General features: G+C 47.7%; 1 protein-coding gene across 14 annotated transcripts in view; it reads left to right on the top strand.

The window, feature by feature from the left end:
- Positions 1–20273, top strand: part of LOC308481672 (uncharacterized protein) — a 395496-nt gene that overhangs the window by 215470 nt on the left and 159753 nt on the right. For 2 of the 14 annotated variants that reach the window (XR_013988784.1, XM_081014319.1), the window contains 2 exons: positions 13047–13439; positions 18386–18565. The exons of 11 other annotated variants lie outside the window; for them this stretch is intronic. Coding sequence is in view for 2 of the 3 variants with exons in the window: in XM_081014319.1 (XP_080870445.1) it covers positions 13047–13419 (373 nt within the window). In the remaining variant the exon portion in view is untranslated. Of the gene's footprint in view, positions 1–3459; positions 3579–13046; positions 13440–18385; positions 18566–20273 lie in introns of those variants that run through there. One more of the 14 variants, XM_081014320.1, reaches the window with a different exon arrangement.

The raw sequence follows: 20273 nt of genomic DNA, 5'->3' as shown, positions 1-20273 counted from the left end.
TCCTGGGTTTTACCCAAATTCTAGCCTTGCTCCTTAGAATCCCACAGATTCCCACCTTACATTTTCTGGCCAAAGTCTCCAGCCCTTACAGAAGTGGAAACAGGAGGCAAAATGTGCAGGCTGTATCCTTTCCAGTGCTTTTTTGAGAACTGAGCCTGCTATCAACTATCAGGGTTCTTAGCTACTGAGTATAGTCAAAACAGTGGTAGATGTTTGTCATCCATAGAGATAAAAACAAGAGCCTGACACACCCATTGTCTGAAGAAAGGGCTTCTTGGTTTATTTCTCTCCCTGCCCCCCCCCCCCCGCCCGATTGTCCTTGGTGGCAAAGCGATTGCTGTTCCTAGAAAACAATTCAGAAATCCAGAAGTTTTGTGTAGGTGTTATGGGGTAGGAACATTTCTACCCTTATGCAAAAGATAGCAGCAAAGTTGGAAGTTTCCTGTTCAAGTCTTGACACTTGTGAGTTTTATATATTTAGAAAATCACCTAGCCAATACAAATACAAATCCAGTTGTTTCTCCTGTAAGGAAACATGAGAACATTGGTTAAACCCACTCTGCAAAGTAGCCCAGTTTTGTTACACCCACATTGCTGGTGGGAGAGCTAATTCATGGCAACCCTGTAGTGTAATCCAATAGTTGTTATCGTGTTCCCTGGAACGTTGGGATTTTTTAGGGGAATTCAGTCGGAGGGGACTGACTCAACTCCTCTTTCCCTCTCATTCCTAATCCCAGTTCATATTCTCCCCTGACCTTACTTCCTCCTATCCCCAGAGTACAAATAATAGTTTGTGCTGAAAATGAACTAGCAGAAAATTTTAATAGTTTCGTAACTTAATGGCACAATATCTACTTAGAAGTAAGTCCTACTGAGTTTGATAGGACTTGCTAACTGGAAGTTAGTAAATTTTGCAGTTTAAGGCTATAGTCCTTTACCCATTGACCTGCAGTAAACTCAACTGAACTCAGTGAGACTTACTTCCAGCAGTGGCAGGGGTGGGACTGCAGTGCTTGATCAGGCTTCTCAAGGTCGTGTGTTGCTGCAGGTTACCAAGAGGGAGAGGTGGAGGGGCAAGGCAGCAGGGAGGTCAGCATGGTGCAATGTAGTGGCAGAACCATCTGACTGGAAATGTGAGACCAAGCAAATGAAAATGTCTGGACTGTGAGCAAAGTCAAAAGCAATCAAGGCAAGCTTCTATCTGTATGATTTCTAAGCATCTGTTGCCAGGGCACATTTGGAAGCATAAGACCTAGATACAGAATTAAGAGAGAGAGAGAGAGAGAGAGAGAGAGAGAGAGAGTGAGAGAGAGAGAGAGTGTGTCTAATAGTTTGACACCCCAAGAGGGAAATAATTTGGAGATTATTTTCATAAAGATCCCCATCATGCTCTAAGTACTTCAGTGAGAACTGAAGTGCCTATGATAAACTTCGGCATATATGCCTATGTGGCATATTTTACGTGCCTACAATGTGGTACTGTCTTCTTCCTCTCAAAATTGATGTTACAAGCAGAGAAGTCTTGGATAAAGCAGGGTTGCAGCTGCAGAATATTTCCCACACCAGGCAGGATATGCAAAAGTATTTTGGGTGTAGGGAACCAGAGAGTGAGGTTTGCATATTCACTGCTGGCAAAACAAACCTCCTGCATCTTTTTCTTTCCTGTTGCTAAAATCTTTCAGGCTTGTTTTCTATACACCATGATTCAGGGCAACAGGAAAAGTCATTTGGTTTAAAAAAAAAAAAAGGAAAATAATGGTGAAAAGGTTGGTTATGACTTCCCTGAATAATCGTTACTGAAATTTGCCTGCTGCTTGTTTACAGTAAATATTTGTTGTACTTCTGGAAAATGTAGCATGATGTGCCATGGAAATTGGTCTCATTATTTCTTAGTTTGGAAAACCTAGGGAAAGTACTTTTCAAAAAATAAAATTGTTTTCAGGTTTTTGACTTACTGTAATAGTGCAGAATTGCACTGTGCTGTTCTTTTCCATTCAACAAAAGAAAGGGTATCAAATCAGACACAGGCTAATGGCTTTCCATACTCTCATTTTCTTGCCAATACCTGTCAGCTCCAATAGTACAATGATAACATTGACATGAGTCAAGGGAACTGCTGGAGATTGGGAAAACAATAGGTTTCTTTCCACTTGTTGAACATTTTCAACCGCTTTACAATTTGGAAATAGTAAGTCACAGCACCCTGTGGTGCATGAAGCTGTGTGTGCAGTGCTTATTCATTTGGGATAAAATAAAAATGGTTCAGGTGATGCCATTTGTAGTGGACCAGCTGCGTTGGTAGATCATCAGTGTACACAGGACTCTTCTATGCAACTTGAATCCTTGCTGCTCCATTCATTTATAAGTGTGTCACAATTTCATCCCCTGGTTTCCCCACCAAACTCAAGGCAGTGTACATGGCCTTTCTCCCATGCTACCCTTTCAGCAACCCTGTGAGGAAGATTAGATTGAGAGTATGTAGTCCCATGTAATCCAGTGACTTCATGGCTGAAGTCCACTTGAAGGCATAAAAGAGGACTTTTAGTTAGCAACTTTTTCCAACAAGGGTTGAAAGTGAACTTGGGCCTAGTCTGTCTTTGTTGGCCTGAAGTTGGGCCCTTCTGTGTTCTATGATCCCCCACCTGGTGCACTTCCTGTTGTTGCAAGGTGACATGCAAGGCATTTGGTTCACCACCCATGAGGGACCTGTCTGCACTTCTATAGTCCCTCATGCTGTGAGCTCTGGTTCAGTGGTTCTTGCCTGCCAGCATTAGTTTCAGTGGTCCGCTGACCATCAGCATCAGGTTCAGAGCCAGGACCAAGTCCTTAGCCAGTAACTCCTTAGCCTTCACTCCTTGTCTTGGCCACAAATGGACTCCAAGGTTTTGACAAGTATTGGGGGACACATACGCATTGCCAAAAGAGAGAACAAACAAGGAAAGCAGCTTCCCATAAAATCAGCATGTACTAATATATATCTGTAGATGCAGTTTTGGAAATAATTGCTGTAATGCAATAATAATAATAATAATAATAATAATAATAATAATAATACAATGCATGCCACTGTAGTAGGGAAGATTGTGACTGATTTTTTATCTGTGTGCCTGCTCAGTCTGGTGTCCTAGTGTTGCTGATGGGTGACTTCAAGACTCCTGTTCTCCTTTCTTACGATTATTTTTTCCCCCCTTGGACTGGAAAGCTTCAAATCAAGCTCTGCTTGTAAAGGGGGACTGTCCTCTGACAGCACTTCAAATAAGGACTGTCCTTTGAAAAGAAGGTTACGTGGGATATAGGATGGGGCCATTCTCACAGCCACTGTTGGGATCCTGTACTTACATGGCTTAGGTTGGGGAGCTGGAAGACTGGAAGGAGCAGCTTGGTCCTGACAGTTGGAATGAGGGTAAATGGAGCCAATGTAATGCAACTAATGTAATATTGATGGCTTCTTCTCCTCAGATTCATAGCCCTGGCTTGGTATGAATAGGAGTTGCAGCAGGGGCTTTGCCCCAACTTTGCTTGGTGTGCCCCCAGCTTTCGAAATTGGCCACTTTGCAACCAAGTGAAGATGCCCGTGCATCAGGATGGTGCCTGACGTCTCCACCATCTAGAGGTGCATGCCTGGGGATCCTTGGATCTTGACTGTTTTCACACTCTAGCCACACATCCTGTAGAATTCTATTGGTTATATTTTATCTGCATAATCAGAATGAATTTCAGAAACCAAAAAGTTGTGTTGAAAAAATGGCAACTAGGCATTTTGTTTTGGCGACTGTAACCCTGCTTTAAAGAGCCACTTGGCACCTAGCTTATATATCTAACACAGTGTCCATCCCCTACTGAGTTGATCTAGCAAGGAGGCTGACACACAGGTAAGCATGTGTGCTGTGCTGCTGTCCTTTTCAGTTGCCTTAATTCCTACTCCCCTTTTCACATTACCTATCTTCTCTCGTTTCGGCTAGCAAACTTTCTTTGGGGAAGCAGTAAAAGGATGCTTACAGATGGGTAGAGGGGCCAGCAGAGGAGAGAGTAGCCGACAGTGCCTTTCAGTTGCTAATACTGTTGCAATGCAAAGATCCTTCCAAGTCATTGTTTGTTGTGCCGCTGTGAAAACTATTGTCCGCTGCATTGTTGTATCACCTAGGAAATCTTCCAGAAACAAAGTTGATTCATGCATATCATGCTCAAAAGGCCTGATATTTGCCCTGAAGTTACCCTTGCATATTTCCCAGATATATGCACTCCTGAACAGATGATAGGCAGCTACAGAAATGGATGGTGGTTGCATGGAAGGGGTGGAGGAGAGAGACTTCAGCTATTGAGCATTGAAAACCATTGTAATGTCAAGCATTTTACACGAAAAGGGAACCTCCTCTTTAACCTCTGCAGTATTAACGCTGTAAATTGCTCTTGGATAAAAAGTCTCTCTTTGTCAGGTTTTGGAAAACAAATAAAAAAAATCCTTCCAGTAGCACCTTAGAGATCAGCTAAGTTTGTTATTGGTATGAGCTTTCATGTCCATGCACACTTCTTCAGATACACAGAAGGATACACTGAAGAATACTTTCGTGCATGCACACGAAAGCTCATACCAATAACAAACTTAGTTGGTCTCTAAGGTGCACCTGGAAGGATTTTTTTTATTTTGTTTCGACTACGGCAGACGAACATGGATACCTACCTTGAACTAGAAAATTGGACTTCAGTGCTCCCTCAACCATATGCTTCCCAAATGCTGAATTAAGCTGCAGCAGTACGAAGTGGAGCACACCAGCCCCAGCAATGGAAGGCCTGAGGCAGAGAATTAGTTAGGTGTGAGAAACCGAGGGTATTCCCCCCCCACTCTTGCCTTGAAACCAATTTTCACTATTCATAGGCTGAAGAGAATTAGCAGCCCGAATGAAGTCACAATGAGCTCATTGTTGTTCAGCGAGTTTTTATATAGAGTCCCAGATCTGATCTTGAAACTTTGTGTTTTAACTGTGCTCACATGATTGGCTCAGAGACCCTTAGGGGGAGGCTTCTCATCATGGTAGTTAGAATGTGCTGGTCAAATGGTTCCTTTAAAGGCTGAGACATCTCCTTTTCGTTTACGTGTGTTGTTCTATTCTGCCCCCTTGCCCACCGTGTGACCAAGCAGTGATAATGTTGGGGTGAGCTGTCAGCTCTGCAAAACCACTTACATGAATGCAGCAGAGCTGATCACATTCTCATGATCTCATTCTGCAAGATGAGATCATTTACATGAGGTCAACAAGCTATCGCGCCGTGTAGGCCGTTCTCTAGAGTATCTAAACCATACAAACAGTGATGTAAGCTCCGTGCCAAGTATATATGTAATCACTCATTGTGTTTTGATGTGGCGAAGCTGTGGAATTTAGAATTTTCCCTTCCCCTCTCTTTTAATTCTCTTTTAAGCTAACTGAAAGCCGTCAGCACAATTGCCCTTGAAAAGGGTTTTGCTTCGTTCAGTTTCTGACTTCACGTGTTGTCAGGGAACTGCCATCAGTACTGGAGGGAGAGTGCGAAAGCCAGAGGGATTCCAGAGGGCGTCCAGGGATCGGGAGAAGCAGCCCATCTTCTGGGGAAGAGAATCAGCGTAGCACCAGTGGAGAAGGGGGGCAGCTGGGGGAAGTGGCGAGGCGGTCCCATGACTCCTTGCCTGGGACCAGCGGGGAGACTAGGGGTCCTCCGTTGCCCACGCCCTCCCTGCGCAGAAGGCTTCCACGCAGAGAGGGTAGGCGGAGGGTAGGCGTCAAAGAACTTCTTTGCTGGAAGAAGTTTAAGAAACGCCCACTCACGGATTCTGCCAGCGATTGAGTCAGCCACGGGCGAGTGGCTGTCTGGACAGAGGAGGTTCACTTTGGAAGCCCAGCCAGGTGTTTGCACCCAGCCAGCAAGATAGGCACCTGCTTACACACAAGCAACCCCCTTAGGAACCATTACAGCAATCCGAGAGTCCCTGACGTTGCTTGTGCACAGCCCGGGGAAGGCAGCATGATGAGCCAGACAGGACCAGCCGGAGAGACAGAGCAAGCAGCCATGGAGAGGAATCGAGACCTGGAGGCACATGTCGCTACCTTGTCGGCGCGGCTGGAGGAGAGGCGGGCTCAGGATGCGCAGGTCAGAGCACCCCGATAGGGAGGAAGGTCCCCGGGCTGGTAAATAAATTTGGGGGGAAGCCCCAAGACTACAATGCTTTCCCAACGGAAATTTAATACGCTTTGGAATTGCAGAAAAATGACTTTGCTGATGATAGGGAGAGGGTGGCGTACATTATTGGACATCTGCAGGATGGGGCGCGGGAATGGATCAGGCCCTTGATGGCGACGGAGAATGATGCATTAAAAGATCTTTAAAAATTCTACCAGGCAATGGACGCCATGTTCTCCAGCGAGGTGGAGCAAAGTGTGACACGGAGGGAGCTGCTGGGGTGCAAGCAGGGGAGCCTGTCCGTCAGAAGCTACTGGTCGCGTTTTGCGATGTTAGTGCACAAGCTCGGGTGGGACCTGGGCTCTGAACCAGTACAAACGCTGTTTGAGGCAGGTTTGGCTCCTGAAGTGAAAGGTGAGTTGTCCAGAGCGCCCCGCTCGCGGTCGATGGATGAGCTCACAAAGACTGTGCTTGGGATTGGTGTACGCCAGGAAGCGTGGGCTCAGGAAAGGTGGGAGATAAGGGGGGAGCGTTTCCATGTCAACCGGATTCCTGAGATGCCGAGGGAGCCTTCCCAGGCGGCAGAGCCAATGGAAATTGATGGAGCGCATGTGCACGAAGTTTCAAACGCTAGCGAAGTCCGGAAAAAGGAGGGAAAGGAGTGGAAAACTACCAATAAGTGTTTCCTTTGTCAGTGGCCAGGACATTTTGCGAGGGTCTGTCCCCAACGAAAGGCTTGGCAAGGCATGATGGGGACAGCAGGCTATGATGAGAAGGGGGAGGAGGGGCCGGTGCAGGGAAACGAGAAAGCCTGGCTGCCGACCAGCAGGGGCGGCAGCCAGGCCAGCGACCAATAGAAGTGCCCCAGCCTGACCCTCCCAAAGCAGCTATAGCCATTGAAGTGGTGCTAGAACTCCCAAATGGGCACCCAGTCAAGGTGAATGGTCTGCTTGATTCGGGCAGCTCATGTAATTTCTTCAGTAGAGACTTCGCCCTGGAGCACCAGCTCCACCTGTTGCCACTAGATTTCCCCTTGCAGGTGACCACCATTGATGGCAGGGAACTACTGGGAGGGGAAGTGACACACCAGACTCCGCCAATGCGGATGAGTGTTTCCAGGCACACGGAAACCATGGCCTTTCACGTGGCCACGATGGCGGGACCCCCAATAATACTAGGAATGAGCTGGCTGGCACTACATGACCCAGTGGTGTCATGGCATCAGCGGTCGCTCACCTTTGGGTCAGCTTACTGCTTAGAACACTGCCTGGGAGGAAAGGAACCAAGAATGACTGTGGCCAGGGTGGCCCTGGAGGAAAAGGGGCGGGTGCCACCGCAATATGCTGATTTGAAGGAGGTCTTCAGCGTGTAAGTCCGCGTGTAAGCGTGAAAGTCCGTCTTCTCATGTAGCTGTTCCAGTAGGGCACTTGTTTTACAGAGAGCACACAGCAGAGCTTCTGAATACATTGTCCTGCAAGGTCAGAAGTCTATTCCCACGATCGTAATCTGTAACAGCTGCAAGCTCCCCGATTCAGAATTAGTTACAGTTTCACAGGCTCCCTCTAGGGGAAAAACTTCTATTTGTTCTTTTCTTTTAAAGACAAATCTAACAACAAAGTTTCCTTTTTCAGATATTTTGTCAATATTTGTTCCTTTAAAATGCGAAGGGGAACAATGGAATCACTATGTTTCTCTTCTTTTAGCTATCTGTCAAAAACGTTTGTCTCTGGTCAATGAACTTCAAAAAACGTCAGTCCTGACACCCCGCTCCAGGATCAAGACGGTGGAAAGTTACTTTACTTTACACTCACTTCTGCAGGTTTAAACAGTTCAGAAAAAATCCCCCCTCTTCTCCTGCTTCCGAAGGGGGTTCAACAATCTTAAATGATGAAAGTTAGTCCTTTACAAGCGATTTTCTGAGCTCTAGTTTGCCATGTCTTTGCTTTAATCTATCTACAAAGAAACGGAAGGCTGACTTCCTGTTTAGACCTTCCCGTTTCAGTGCCAAATTGAAATAAACTTTTAAGTCCAATTTTCCTTTCTGCACGCAAGTCCTTATTTAGAGTCCAATTGTCTGAAATTTAAGTACTCACGGGTGATTGTTTTAGAAGCCAAATTGTCCCAGGAAAAAGGCAGCGCTCTCCGGCAACGGCTGTGCGGCTTCACTCCACAGAGGAAGCAGTTGACTCTCAGCACCGCGCCACTTCCCCCTCTTCGTTCCGGAGCCATTAGTGGGTTCCTTTGCAGGTTGGGGGGGGGGCAATCTGGTGGCGACATCTGTCACCCCATTGATCGCCAGGGTTGATTCGGCTGATCTGGCTGGCTAGGCGGGTGTCCCCTTCCTCCCTCACCTCTCCATGTGCGTCCCTCCCGAAGCTGCGCGCTCGGTGGAAGAGGACGACCATCCCAGATAGAAGGAGTGTACCGTTCTTCGGTCAAGGGTATACGATAGCTGCGCTCCCCTGCTAGAACCTCCAAACAAGCTCATGGTCTCTTAAACTTTTGAATCTCAGAGCAGGAATATAAATATTGTGGAAAACAGAATGTAGAACTCCCTCCCCGCATGGAAAGCCAGGTAAGGGGACACAGGGCAAAGAACAAGATGAATTTTAAACACCCACCCACTCAACACCTCTGAAGCACAGCAGCCTGACACTTAAAAACATAACTAGATAATATAATTTGCATACAGTGTTAGTCTCTACAGCCCCAACCAACGTAGCCAATAGACGGGCAGAGAGAGAGAGAGAACACAAATTTCCTCACTTTTACTGCAATGTTATGTGTGGGACTCACAGATTTCCACCTGCACTGCTATCTTTGTGCTTCGGAAGTCAACTGGGAAGGTAGTAAGGGAAAATCAAGTGTTGCTTGCTTCCCATGTTAAGGCAGAAGCAGAGAAAGAAGGGAGCATGAGTTCATTGTCATGACCTCCATAGAGTCGCACACTGGGGGAAACGTGTGCAACTCCCTAATGAGGGTGTAGTGGATCCCCTGTTCCCTTAGCAAAGGGTTTAACATAACATTTGTCATGGTGGCAGAAAGGTAGTGATCCTCCCTCTACACTTTGCTGCCACAAAGATGGGAATGTTTCAGAGTGTATTTTTGTTTCAGCATTTCCCCCGCTCTTTCTGGTTTTCTGGTTTTAAGTATTTATGGTGCTGATTTAAGCTGTGGAATATTAGTTACTCAAACCACCACTTCTAAGGAAACAACGTCAAATTTCTGTTTTTTTCCTTCTTTTCTGTTCACATTACACTGCTGTGGGCCTGAGAAAGCGTTGTGCAACATTGCTGGTTTTAAAACTGATTCCTTGTAGTGTTTAACTCCTCTTGTTTTGAAGAGCATCGGAAGAGCTGTTTGAAGAAAGTCAACTGAAACGGGGTTAACAAACAAACACCAAACAAAACCCTAATTAAGTCTTCTAGAAATTTTCACATGGCTTTAAAGTTATAGTCTGTGGTTCTCAAATTGCTCCATGAAATAGATGGGGCATCTGGTCACTTAGAGAACCTCTGCTAACCTCTCTGGGTGGGCTGTAGATATCTGCTTGTGAGAGCCACTGTGTGCCGTTAGGGATTTGCATGCGTGGAGATGTGATGACACCTGCTTAAGAGGTTAGGGGACATGGTATGTTATAGTGGCTTGACTGCCAAGATCTGTACCTGTGATGGTTTTCTACTGCTGTAGTAAATAGGAAGTGGAGAAAGAAGTCCTGGGTGACAAAAGAGGTATTTTGACTCGACAGTCCCTCATTTTAACTGGACTACTCTCATTGATCCTGTTAGTGCATTTGGACTAGCAAAGATTAATGTGGGACTTGTCCTTTGTGCAGGTCAAGTCTACACGTCTCCATCTGAATGCAAGTACAAAATTGCTTGGGCCAGCCTTTTGAAATTTCACTGGTTGCTTTCAAAGAGAGAGAAATAAACAGCACTACAGTATTCTTTAATGTTGTTTCAGTTTTATCTAGTTGCTTTTACTTTGAGGTTCTTGTGTAAAAACCAAACAGAGATTACATGTTCAAGGTAGAATTCAGTGTCACACTATTACAAACATTCTGTCCGTGCAAGAATTTGCCAGACAGAATTACTGCCCCTCTGCTACCCCTGCACACTGTCCTGGGGGTTATATCTACCCCTGAGTCAGATTGGGGGAGCTCACGGGGAAGTCTTTGTGCAGGACTTCTGCTGATGGGGCACCTTTGGTGAATCCTGCCCACAACATTTTAGTATTCAGATGTCAATACTTTCCCCCATCCTGCTCTTGAAACATTGCAGGAGAGACATGGTAGCCCATTACTCAGCAGAAGAATGGAGTGTTATCCAGAATAGCTGCATTAATATTTCTGTCTGTTTATTAGAGGTTTTTCCCCCGATGAGAGAACCTTAAGGTTGCATTCCACAATATGAGATTAATTACTGTTTTGCAAGGGCAAAAATGGGAAGGTAGAGTTTTCAGGGCTAAGTTAGACTCCTGTTTGGAGAACCCTTGTTCTCTGAATAAATTTGTCTGCACTCAGGACTCCCTTCTCTTCAGTGATTCATTTGTTCACTTGACCTCACACAAACCTAGCTGTGTTTAATTAACTGCGCAAGCTACAAATCCTCTGTAATCAAATCAGCACAGGAAAACTGAGGAATATGATGATCTCAAATGTGTATGGCATTAAAGGGTAAAGTAACAATGGACGAGCAATCGGGTTCTCTGGTGTCTTGCAGTGTAAGAACTCTCATATGACAGAGTGTTCTCCTTGGCTGCTGCAGTTGCAGTTACTCAATGCCTCATTCTGTTTCAGCATTTAACCAGCTGTAAAGACATTTATTGAATTATTTGTTCCTTGGCCATGAGTAAATCATTGCTTGTGTGACCCTATAATATAAGGGATTTAAATTATTTATTTTTTTAGAGTAATGGCCAGGCGCATGCTGCTGATAAACCTCATGAATTTGGAGAATACCCAGAGATTTTCACATATTTTATATATATCAACAAATATTTCAGCATTTTTCACTGTGAAAGAGCAGATGCCTTCCTCAAGCTGTCAGAGCTGCTTGCGAGGTGGCCTAACCTCTCATAAACCTTGACGTGGGGCTTAAGGTTGGGGTTTTTTTTGTCAACAAGAATCTGAGCCTCCTTCTAGGAATTTGGTCTTTAGAGTGACCTTTGGATTCAGCCAAGCAATTGCTTGAACATGTATTGAATGCTTTACTCAATCATAACCAGGTCTGATTTTTTCCCTCTGAGTTCAAAATTTTTCCATGACCTACAAAATTTTCTGTGGCTGTTTTGGTTCACAAATACACATTTCCTGCCCTTTTCCAGTTAAGAGCTTAACCTGGAAAATTATTGAAAACATCGTGCCATTTGTTTGTTTGTTTCTTTTAAAAATGGCTTATTCCTGGCTTGTAATAAAAGACCGCTGGCCACAAATTTGTCTTCTGTCCTTACGTCTTTTCCACTTTGCACACAACCAGGTTAAACATACACACCTACTACTGTTTCTAACATTGTCCTATATGTGCAAGTTCAGTAGTATGCATTATGTGTAGCTGCTTGCTTGTATGAGACAGATTTATTTTCCTTTCATTACACAATGCAGCCTCTGTGGTTGTCATTTGAAGTGGAAAATGACAAACCCACCTCCAGGAGTACCTGTATCTTTTTTCTAGAAGGGGCAATGCATTTGTGGGGAGGGAAGCTATAGTAATATGGTGCATCTCCCCACCCCTTCCAGCATACTGGCCTTCAACTCAGATTTCAGCCTCGTTGATTGCATTTTGTAATAAAACGTTTCAAAAGTCCCTCACAAAGAACTCAGCTTCAGCTTCTGTATTTGTTAATATACATATGATGTTGTGCTTTTGACCTGACAGGAAGACTTAATGGTGGCATAAACTGAATTAGTTTAAGCCTTTTCTTCAGAAGACGGTTCAGTTAAATAGCTATTTCTATTTAATAGCCTATCAACGGAGAGTGTGTGAGCGGGTGCCATTTACCCAGATGCTGATTACTGCGGTTGGACAGCTTTGTTGCAATTTGCTAACCTTGTTTACCAAACGAAAATTGACCTCCTAAACCTCATTGACTTAGTTGTGTGCCATTTTTAAACATTTTATATTAAAAAAAAATTATTGGCACAGTATTGTCAGGCACATGGGCAGAGGATTTGTCTCTGCCCTTTCCTAGTATAGAATTAATTGAAGATGCCCCAGATTTGAAACAGCCTCATCGCATTTAATAATGGCAGTACAAGACAGAATGCTCAGTGTTGCAGTGGTACCATGAAGTTCAGCCCTTGGTTTATTTGGAACCAGAAGACAAAGAGCAATTGGGGATAGAGTCAGCAGTTAGCTAAATGGGTCTGTAATATGTATAAACATGCCTGCATGTTTTGGCCTGCTAATGTGGCTAGACTAGTGTGTAACAGAAACCATGTTTTCTCCACTCTGTTTACAACTTCCACGAAACCGCCACATTGGCAGCATATTTTAAGGGCATTTGTTTGAACACATGAAGATAAGACACATGCAACCAGAACAGTATTTCAAAGCAGTTCTAAAGCATTGCTTACTTGGAGCGAATATTTTAGGTGTTTGGTTGAGATCTGCCACTAAACGAAATGCATGTTGCAATAGTATGATATTGTCTCATAAAGTACCCGATTCCAGTGCCTGTTTCTGGGAAGCTAATCTGGGGCATTACAAATGACTGTAATGCTATGAGCCAATAGAATAATATGTTCAGTTTTCTCTGCTCACATGTTCCTGAAAGAATTAGCAAGATGACAAAAACAACTGTTGAAGTCTGACTCTCTCTCTCTCTCTCTCTCTCTCTCTCTCTCTCTCTCTCTTCAGAACAGTTAATAGCTGAATTGCTTATTCTCCTTTTAGGTCTGAAACTCGTGTGACAATATATGTCTTCCAAGGTCTTTTGCCTTGTGAGAACATTTACTTGCCGTCCTCTTTGAGATTCTGCCTAGAAGATACTTTGGCCTTTCTGTTCTTTTCTCCTGAGCATCTCTCAACCACTTGGGGCTCAACACAAGGAGGAGCAGGATATAAGCGATTAAATCAACAACAACAACAACAACAACAACAACAACAACTTTCTTCTGGCCTTCAAGTGTCCCTTTCTGCCTTGTGTTCTCCTCGCCCTGGATTTTTCATAAACTCTGCTAAATCCATTTTATTGATCTGCTATTCTCTGCGCCTGCCTGGCAGCATCAAGCATCCTTTCTTTGCCACAATTGGATTTGAAAATTGATAGAGCACAGTGAGAAAAGGGTGTTGAAATATACTCAGAGTCGCAAAGTGATTTCATGCTCTTTATTCAGCTCATAGTGGTGAGGAGGAATGAATAAATGTCCCCTCACAGTATCTGCTTTATATACATTATTTACACAATGGGCTGCACATGATTGGCTAATTCTGGAATTCTACTGTAAGCCAATCAGGTTGTGGATTCACTTCTATCTGGAGCAGGATTGGGTGGTTCCTGCCAACCAATCATACTGCTGCATTGTTCTAGGACCAATCAGACTGCTGCATTCTGAATCCTATTGTTCTAGGACCAATCAGACTGCTGCCTTTTGGATCCTATTGTTCTAGGACCAATCAGACTGCTACAGTTTGGATCCTATTCAACTCAGTACATAACACCCCTCCCCTCTAAGTTCCAGTCCTGCCCGGGAGGTCGCATTCATAGTCCTCAAGGTATGCCGGCGGCCTACGTGTGCGTTGTGGCCTGGGGTGTTCCCTGGTCCGGGCTCCGGGTTCTGGCTCGTGTTCCAAGGATGCTGGCTGTGATGCGGCTGTTTGGTCTGGTGCAACCGGCTCGCTCAGTCGTGGTTCTGGTTCCGGTGTCCTTTCGGCCTCACGGGTCCTCTCTGTATTTACTGATTCTGCCTCTCCTGCTGGCCCCTCCTGCTCTATGGGCCTCACTGCCCCGCTGTTCCCTTGGGACTCCTCTGACCTGTCCTCCTCCTGGTTTTCTCCCGGGAATCGTCGCCGTATCTGGTCGCAGTGGCGGCGCCAGCATTGCCCCCCATCCGTTAGCACCTCGTACGACACGGGGCCAGTGACCCTGGTGATTGTGGCGGGTACCCATGCTGGGCCTGCCCCAAAATTCTTTGCGTACACTGGGTCCTGGGCCTCGAAGGTCCGGGGGTTCCTGCCTTCCCCCACCACTACCTCATCCTGAGCTCTATCGGGGTGAAGGCGGTCCAATCTGATTGCAAGGCGCCGACCCATTAGTAGTTCAGCGGGGCTCCGGCCAGTCGTTGAGCTGGGGGTGCTGTGCTGTGCTAGAAGGAATGTGGCAAGGCGGTACTCCCAGTCCCCTTGCGTCATGCGGCGAAGGGTGTCCTTGGTGGTCCGCACCATGCGTTCTGCTTGGCCATTGGTGGCAGGGTGGAACGGCGCCGAACGGATGTGGCGGATGGCGTTCTGCGCTGTGAAGGTTTGGAATTCTCCTGACGTAAATGCAGTCCCGTTGTCTGAGACGAGAGTGTCAGGGAGCCCGTGGGTTGCAAACAGCCTGCGTAGTACCCGGATGGCTGCGGACGTGGAAGTGGACGGTACCAGTGCGACTTCCAGCCATTTGGTGTAGGAGTCCACCACTATGAAGAATGTTTTCCCCTGAAAGGGGCCAGCGAAATCCACATGCAGGCGTGACCATGGTGCTCGGGCGGACTCCCAGGACTGGACTGGGGCCCTTGGGGGATCTGGGCGGGATTCTTGGCAGGCCTGGCAGTGTTTGACCCAGGCCTCTATCTCTCCATCGATCCCCGGCCACCACACATAACTCCTGGCAAGGGCCTTCATTCTTACTACCCCTGGATGTGTCTCGTGTAGGGCTGTGAGGACCCTTTTGCAGAGGGGCTGGGGAACAACGACTCTGCTTCCCCATAACAGGCACCCCTTGTGGGCCGACAGTTCATGTTTGCGGGTTGTGTTCTGGCCCGGGGCTGCTGCTGGGCCATCCCCTCCACACCCAGTCCAGGACCCGGGAGATGACCCTATCTTTCTTGGAATGGTGTGCAACTTCTTGTGCCTGAATGGGGCGGTCGGGAAGCAGCTCCAGGCTCATAACCTCTTGTGCAGGTGCTGGGTCAGGGCCTGTTTCTGGTAGTGGTAGCCTGCTGAGGGCGTCCGCATGGCCCATCGCCTTCCCAGGTCGGTGAATCAGTGCATACTGGTAGCTGGCAAGGAAAATTGACCACCTGAGGACGCGAGGAGACAGCACTTGGGGGGTCTGCTTTTCGGGGGCAAACAAGCCAAGCAACGGCTTGTGGTCAGTCACCACGGTGAAGGGCCGCCCGTACAAGAAATCATGGAATTTTTTTACTCCCTTTACGATTGCCAGACCCTCCTTGTCGATTTGCGAGTAGTTCCGCTCGGTTGTGTTGAGTGTCTGGGAAAAGTACGCCACCGGTACCTCTCTTCCATCCGGGAGTTGGTGCCCCAGGACAGCTCCAATGCCATAGGGTGAGGCGTCGCATGCTAGCACCACCGGCAGCCTCTCGTCGAAGTGTGCCAAGACCGAGTTTGAGACAAGCAAGTCCTTGACTGCCTGGAATGCGGCCTCCTGGCGCTGGCCCCACACCCAAGGGGCCCGCTTGTCCAGGAGTCTGTGTAGGGGCTCCGCTACCGCCGCCTTGTGGGGAAGGAAGGAATGGTAAAAGTTCAATAGTCCCAAGAAGGCCTGAAGTTCAGTCTTGCTCTTGGGCGCTGGGGCATCACAAATGGCCCGTACCTTGTCCCCAGTCGGGTGGACCCCTTCTGCGTCCACCATAAATCCCAGAAAGTCCACCTGAGGCACTCCTAGTAGACATTTTTCCCGCTTCACCTTGAGACCCGCCGTCTGGAAACGGTGCAGAACGGTGCGGAGGCGGTCCTCAAACTCCTCTGGTGTGGGGCCGGCAATCAACACATCATCGAAGAAGGGGGTGACGCCAGGAATCCCTTTAAGGAGAGAGTCCATTATATTCTGGAATATGCCTGGTGCCACGCTGACACCGAATTGCAGCCGCTTTACCCTGAACGCTCCTCTGTGCGTCACAATCGTCTGTGCCTCTGCTGTGGCCTCATCTACTGGCAGCTGTTGATATGCTTGGGCCAAGTCCAGCTTGCCAAAAATTTTCGACCCAGCCAGGGTGGCAAGGACATGGCTGACCACTGGCACTGGGTATGCGTGGGCCGTGAGGGCCTTGTTTATGGTACATTTGTAGTCTGCGCAGATGCGGACCGAACCATTAGGCTTGACGGGTGTGACGATTGGGGTTTCCCAGGGAGCATTAGGCACCGGCTCCAGCACTCCTTGCTCTACGAGTCGGTCCAATTCCTCGTCTATACGGGGTTTCAAGGCGAACGGGACCCGGCGGGCCTTGAGCCTGACCGGTCGTACTGCGGGGTCAAGCTGTAGCGCAATGGGGGGGCCCGTATACTGTCCCAATTTCCCATCGAAAACCCCTGGAAATTCCTTGCATATGGCGTCCACGTCCACTTGTAAGCTAGTGTGGTTCACCCCGGTGACAGCTAGCCCCAGTGGTCCAAACCATGCCAATCCCAGTAAGCTAATGTAGGGGCCCTTGACCACAAGCAAGTCCAGTTGCCGCGTCCGCCCTCGGTATTGCACCCTGAAGGTCCCCACCCCCATTGTGGGGACCTTACGTTTCTGGAAGTCCCGGAGGGTGAATGGGGCCGGCCTGAGTTTGGGACCCCCAGTGGGACACAGTTTCCTTAAGGTCCTTGCCGAGATTATGGATAGAGTTGAACCCGTGTCAAGCTCCATGCGGCATGGGGCCCCCTCTATCTGTACCTCTACATAAATTTTCTCTACGTTGGGGTGGGGCAACTGGTATACCTGGAAGTCCGTGAGCTCCGTCGAGTTGCCTTGGTGCGTTGGGCCCCGGGACCTGGGGCTCTTGGATTGGTCATCTGATGCCTGGTGTTGGGTGGGCCGAGCCCGACACACCCGGGCGATGTGTCCCGATTTTCTGCACTGCCTGCACTCTGCGTTGCGGAAACGGCAGGTCCTCCTCTCGTGACTCTCCCCGCAGCTTGCGCAGTTCCCTCCTTCTCGTCGAGGCAGCTGTGGTCTGTGCGCTGCTTGAGTGCGCTGCTGTACTCGGTGCACCTCCTCCCTGTCGGATCCTGAGTCGTCGGTGAGGTCTTCATGGTGGACCCTCGGTTGGGATGGCAGGCTCGGCCGTGCCTCTTGGGTCGACCTCTCGGCAGCTTCTGTTGCCAGGGCCTCCTCCAGAGCGACCTGGAACGTTAGGTCCTTCTTAGCGTAGAGGCGCCGTTGCAGCTTCTCATCCTTCAGGCCACCGACGAGGCGGTCACGAAGCATGTTCTCCAGCTCTGAGAAGTTGCAGAACCGGGCGGCTTGGCGGAGAGAGGTCACAAACCCAGTTATGGTTTCCCCAGGGGCTTGCCGCTTTGCGTAGAAGGCATTTCGACGAGCCACCACTGAGGGCTGCGGCGAAAAGTGCCCCTTCAGCTGTTCCATTATTGTTTTGTATGGAACAGTAGCGACGTCTTCAGGCGCAAGGAGAGCCCGGGCGATTTCAAACGTCTCCTCTCCGCAGACGCTGAAGAATATCGCCCTCTTCTTGGCGTCTTCTTCGTCGGTGACCCCTTTGGCTTCTAGGAGGAAGGTGAAACGGGAGGCGTACGCTTCCCAGTCTCCAGATGCTGGGTTGAATGGCGAGAAGCTGCTGTTGGCTGCCATTCTGAGTTCCTTGTGCCCCGGAGCTGAAGCCTGGATACACGGTGCGAGGCAGCGGTGCGGCAGTTGGCGGTGCTGCGGTGCTGTGTGTGGCAGTCAGCTCAGCGGGATCCCATCCTCGTCGCCAGTGAAATATACTCAGAGTCGCAAAGTGATTTCATGCTCTTTATTCAGCTCATAGTGGTGAGGAGGAATGAATAAATGTCCCCTCACAGTATCTGCTTTATATACATTATTTACACAATGGGCTGCACATGATTGGCTAATTCTGGAATTCTACTGTAAGCCAATCAGGTTGTGGATTCACTTCTATCTGGAGCAGGATTGGGTGGTTCCTGCCAACCAATCATACTGCTGCATTGTTCTAGGACCAATCAGACTGCTGCATTCTGAATCCTATTGTTCTAGGACCAATCAGACTGCTGCCTTTTGGATCCTATTGTTCTAGGACCAATCAGACTGCTACAGTTTGGATCCTATTCAACTCAGTACATAACAGGTGTGTACCCTGATTGCAATTCACTACAGTAAAGAATTCTCTTCCTGGCCCAAGATGAACTGTTATTTCCTTGTTTCCCAGCTGCACTAATGAGGACCAACCTTACAGGGTTGTTGTGTTGCTTTCTGAGATAATGTATGTGAAAGTTATCTGGATGCAATAAAGAGTTATGTAAGTGCAGGATATTATTGTATTTACTCTCCTTGTCAGTGATCACTGGTGATGTTCTTCACTAACAGAATTTATGATTTCTTCATTTGCATGAGTTTCCCACCCACATTAGCCTGCACTATCCCCTAGGGCTGATTTTAGTCTTGTTTTGTTTATTGTGCTGTGAATACAAACCAACTTGCTGTTACGTTACTTTAGTTGCAAGCTAGCTGCTTCCTGTTTTGCTTCCTGACTTGGTTTCTTCCCTTTGATGCCTTTGGTTTGATTCCTTGCCATTTGATTTCACACAGTTCTGCACGTTAAGTTCCATTCATTCCAGACCTCGTTCCTTAATTCTCCTGACTCGCCGCCTCTTTCCCTTCTTCATGCTTCAGCTGCACCTGAGTTGCAGTGCATCAAACGGCTTTGTCTCTTGATGACAAGTGGAGGCAGAAACGGTCTTGCACTATCTCAATTTCTCTCTCTCTCTCTCCCCCCCTTTATAGGAATAAACGAAAACGCCCTGGAGGAGGAGAGGCTGGGAGGGGAAGGGGACAGTCTAGACTTCCAAACGGTTTCCCTTTCCTGACACAGTCAGATCATATTTCCTTCCTAAGGAACACGGCTGTTTGTTTTCAATCCCAGTCTTCCAGAAAACGCCTGAATCAAAATCTGACTGTAAAGAATGACTCAAGAGTAGATGTGCTGAAGTTTGCCTCCTCTTCCTTGGTCTTCATTAACTAGAGAGGTCTGCTTGGCTGGAGGAGAGAAGAACAGAATTCCAACAGCAGCCCAAGCTTCAAAAGGCAACAGCCAAACAAAGGTGTTCATCATACTTCATATACCGTCATACCTCGGGTTACAGATGCTTCAGGTTGCGTTTTTTTGGGTTACGTACGTGCCGAAACCCGGAAGTACCGGAATGGGTTACTTCTGGGTTTCGGCGCTCGCGCATGCGCAAAACAGCAAATTGTGCTTTGCGCATGCGCAGAAGCGCTGATTCGCCACCCACACATGTGCAGACATGGCACTCCGCAGACGACTCTGGGGTTGCAGCACTCATCTTGCTTTACAGGCCGAGGGAGCCAGCGTTTGTCCGCAGACAGTTTTTCCGAGTCATGTGGCCAGCATGACTAAGCCGCTTCTTGCGCAGCGGAACACCGAAACCAGAGCAGTGCACGGAAACGCCATTTACCTTCCCGCGGGAGCAGTACCTATTTATCTACTTGCACTTTTTTGTTGTGCTTTTGAACTGCTAGGTTGTCAGGAGCTGGGACCGAGCAACGGGAGCTCACCCTGTCATGGGGATTCAAACCGCCAACCTTCTGATCGGCAAGCCCAAGAGGCTCAGTGGTTTAGACCACAGCACCACCCTTGTCTCAATGACATTTTAGGCCTAGATTATAATTGTCGTGGTAGATGGAAAGAAACTATTGAACATCATATTGTTGGTTGTGGTATGGGATTGGGCAAGGTGAGCAGTAGGCAGCCAAAGGCTCTGTTGCTGAAGATGTCTCCTGGGCATCAGGCATCAGTGACAGATCCAGGGAAACTATCAGGCTGTGAGCCCAGTTCCCCAGGAAAGGACACCCCCATCAAAAGCAGGCTTCACACCTAATTCCAGCTCAGCAGAACACCCAGGCAACAATATTTTCATGTTATATAGTACACGTTTCATATTTGTGATGTGAGATGCCGGCTTACAGGTTCCACCACCTCATTAGAATCTGGTGGAAAA

This window comes from Podarcis pityusensis, assembly GCF_964106645.2.
Source record: "Podarcis pityusensis genome assembly, chromosome: 7".
Classification (NCBI taxonomy): Eukaryota; Metazoa; Chordata; class Lepidosauria; order Squamata; family Lacertidae; genus Podarcis; species Podarcis pityusensis.
Note: the sequence above shows the minus strand (reverse complement) of the source record. Positions and strands in the feature narration are given on the sequence as shown.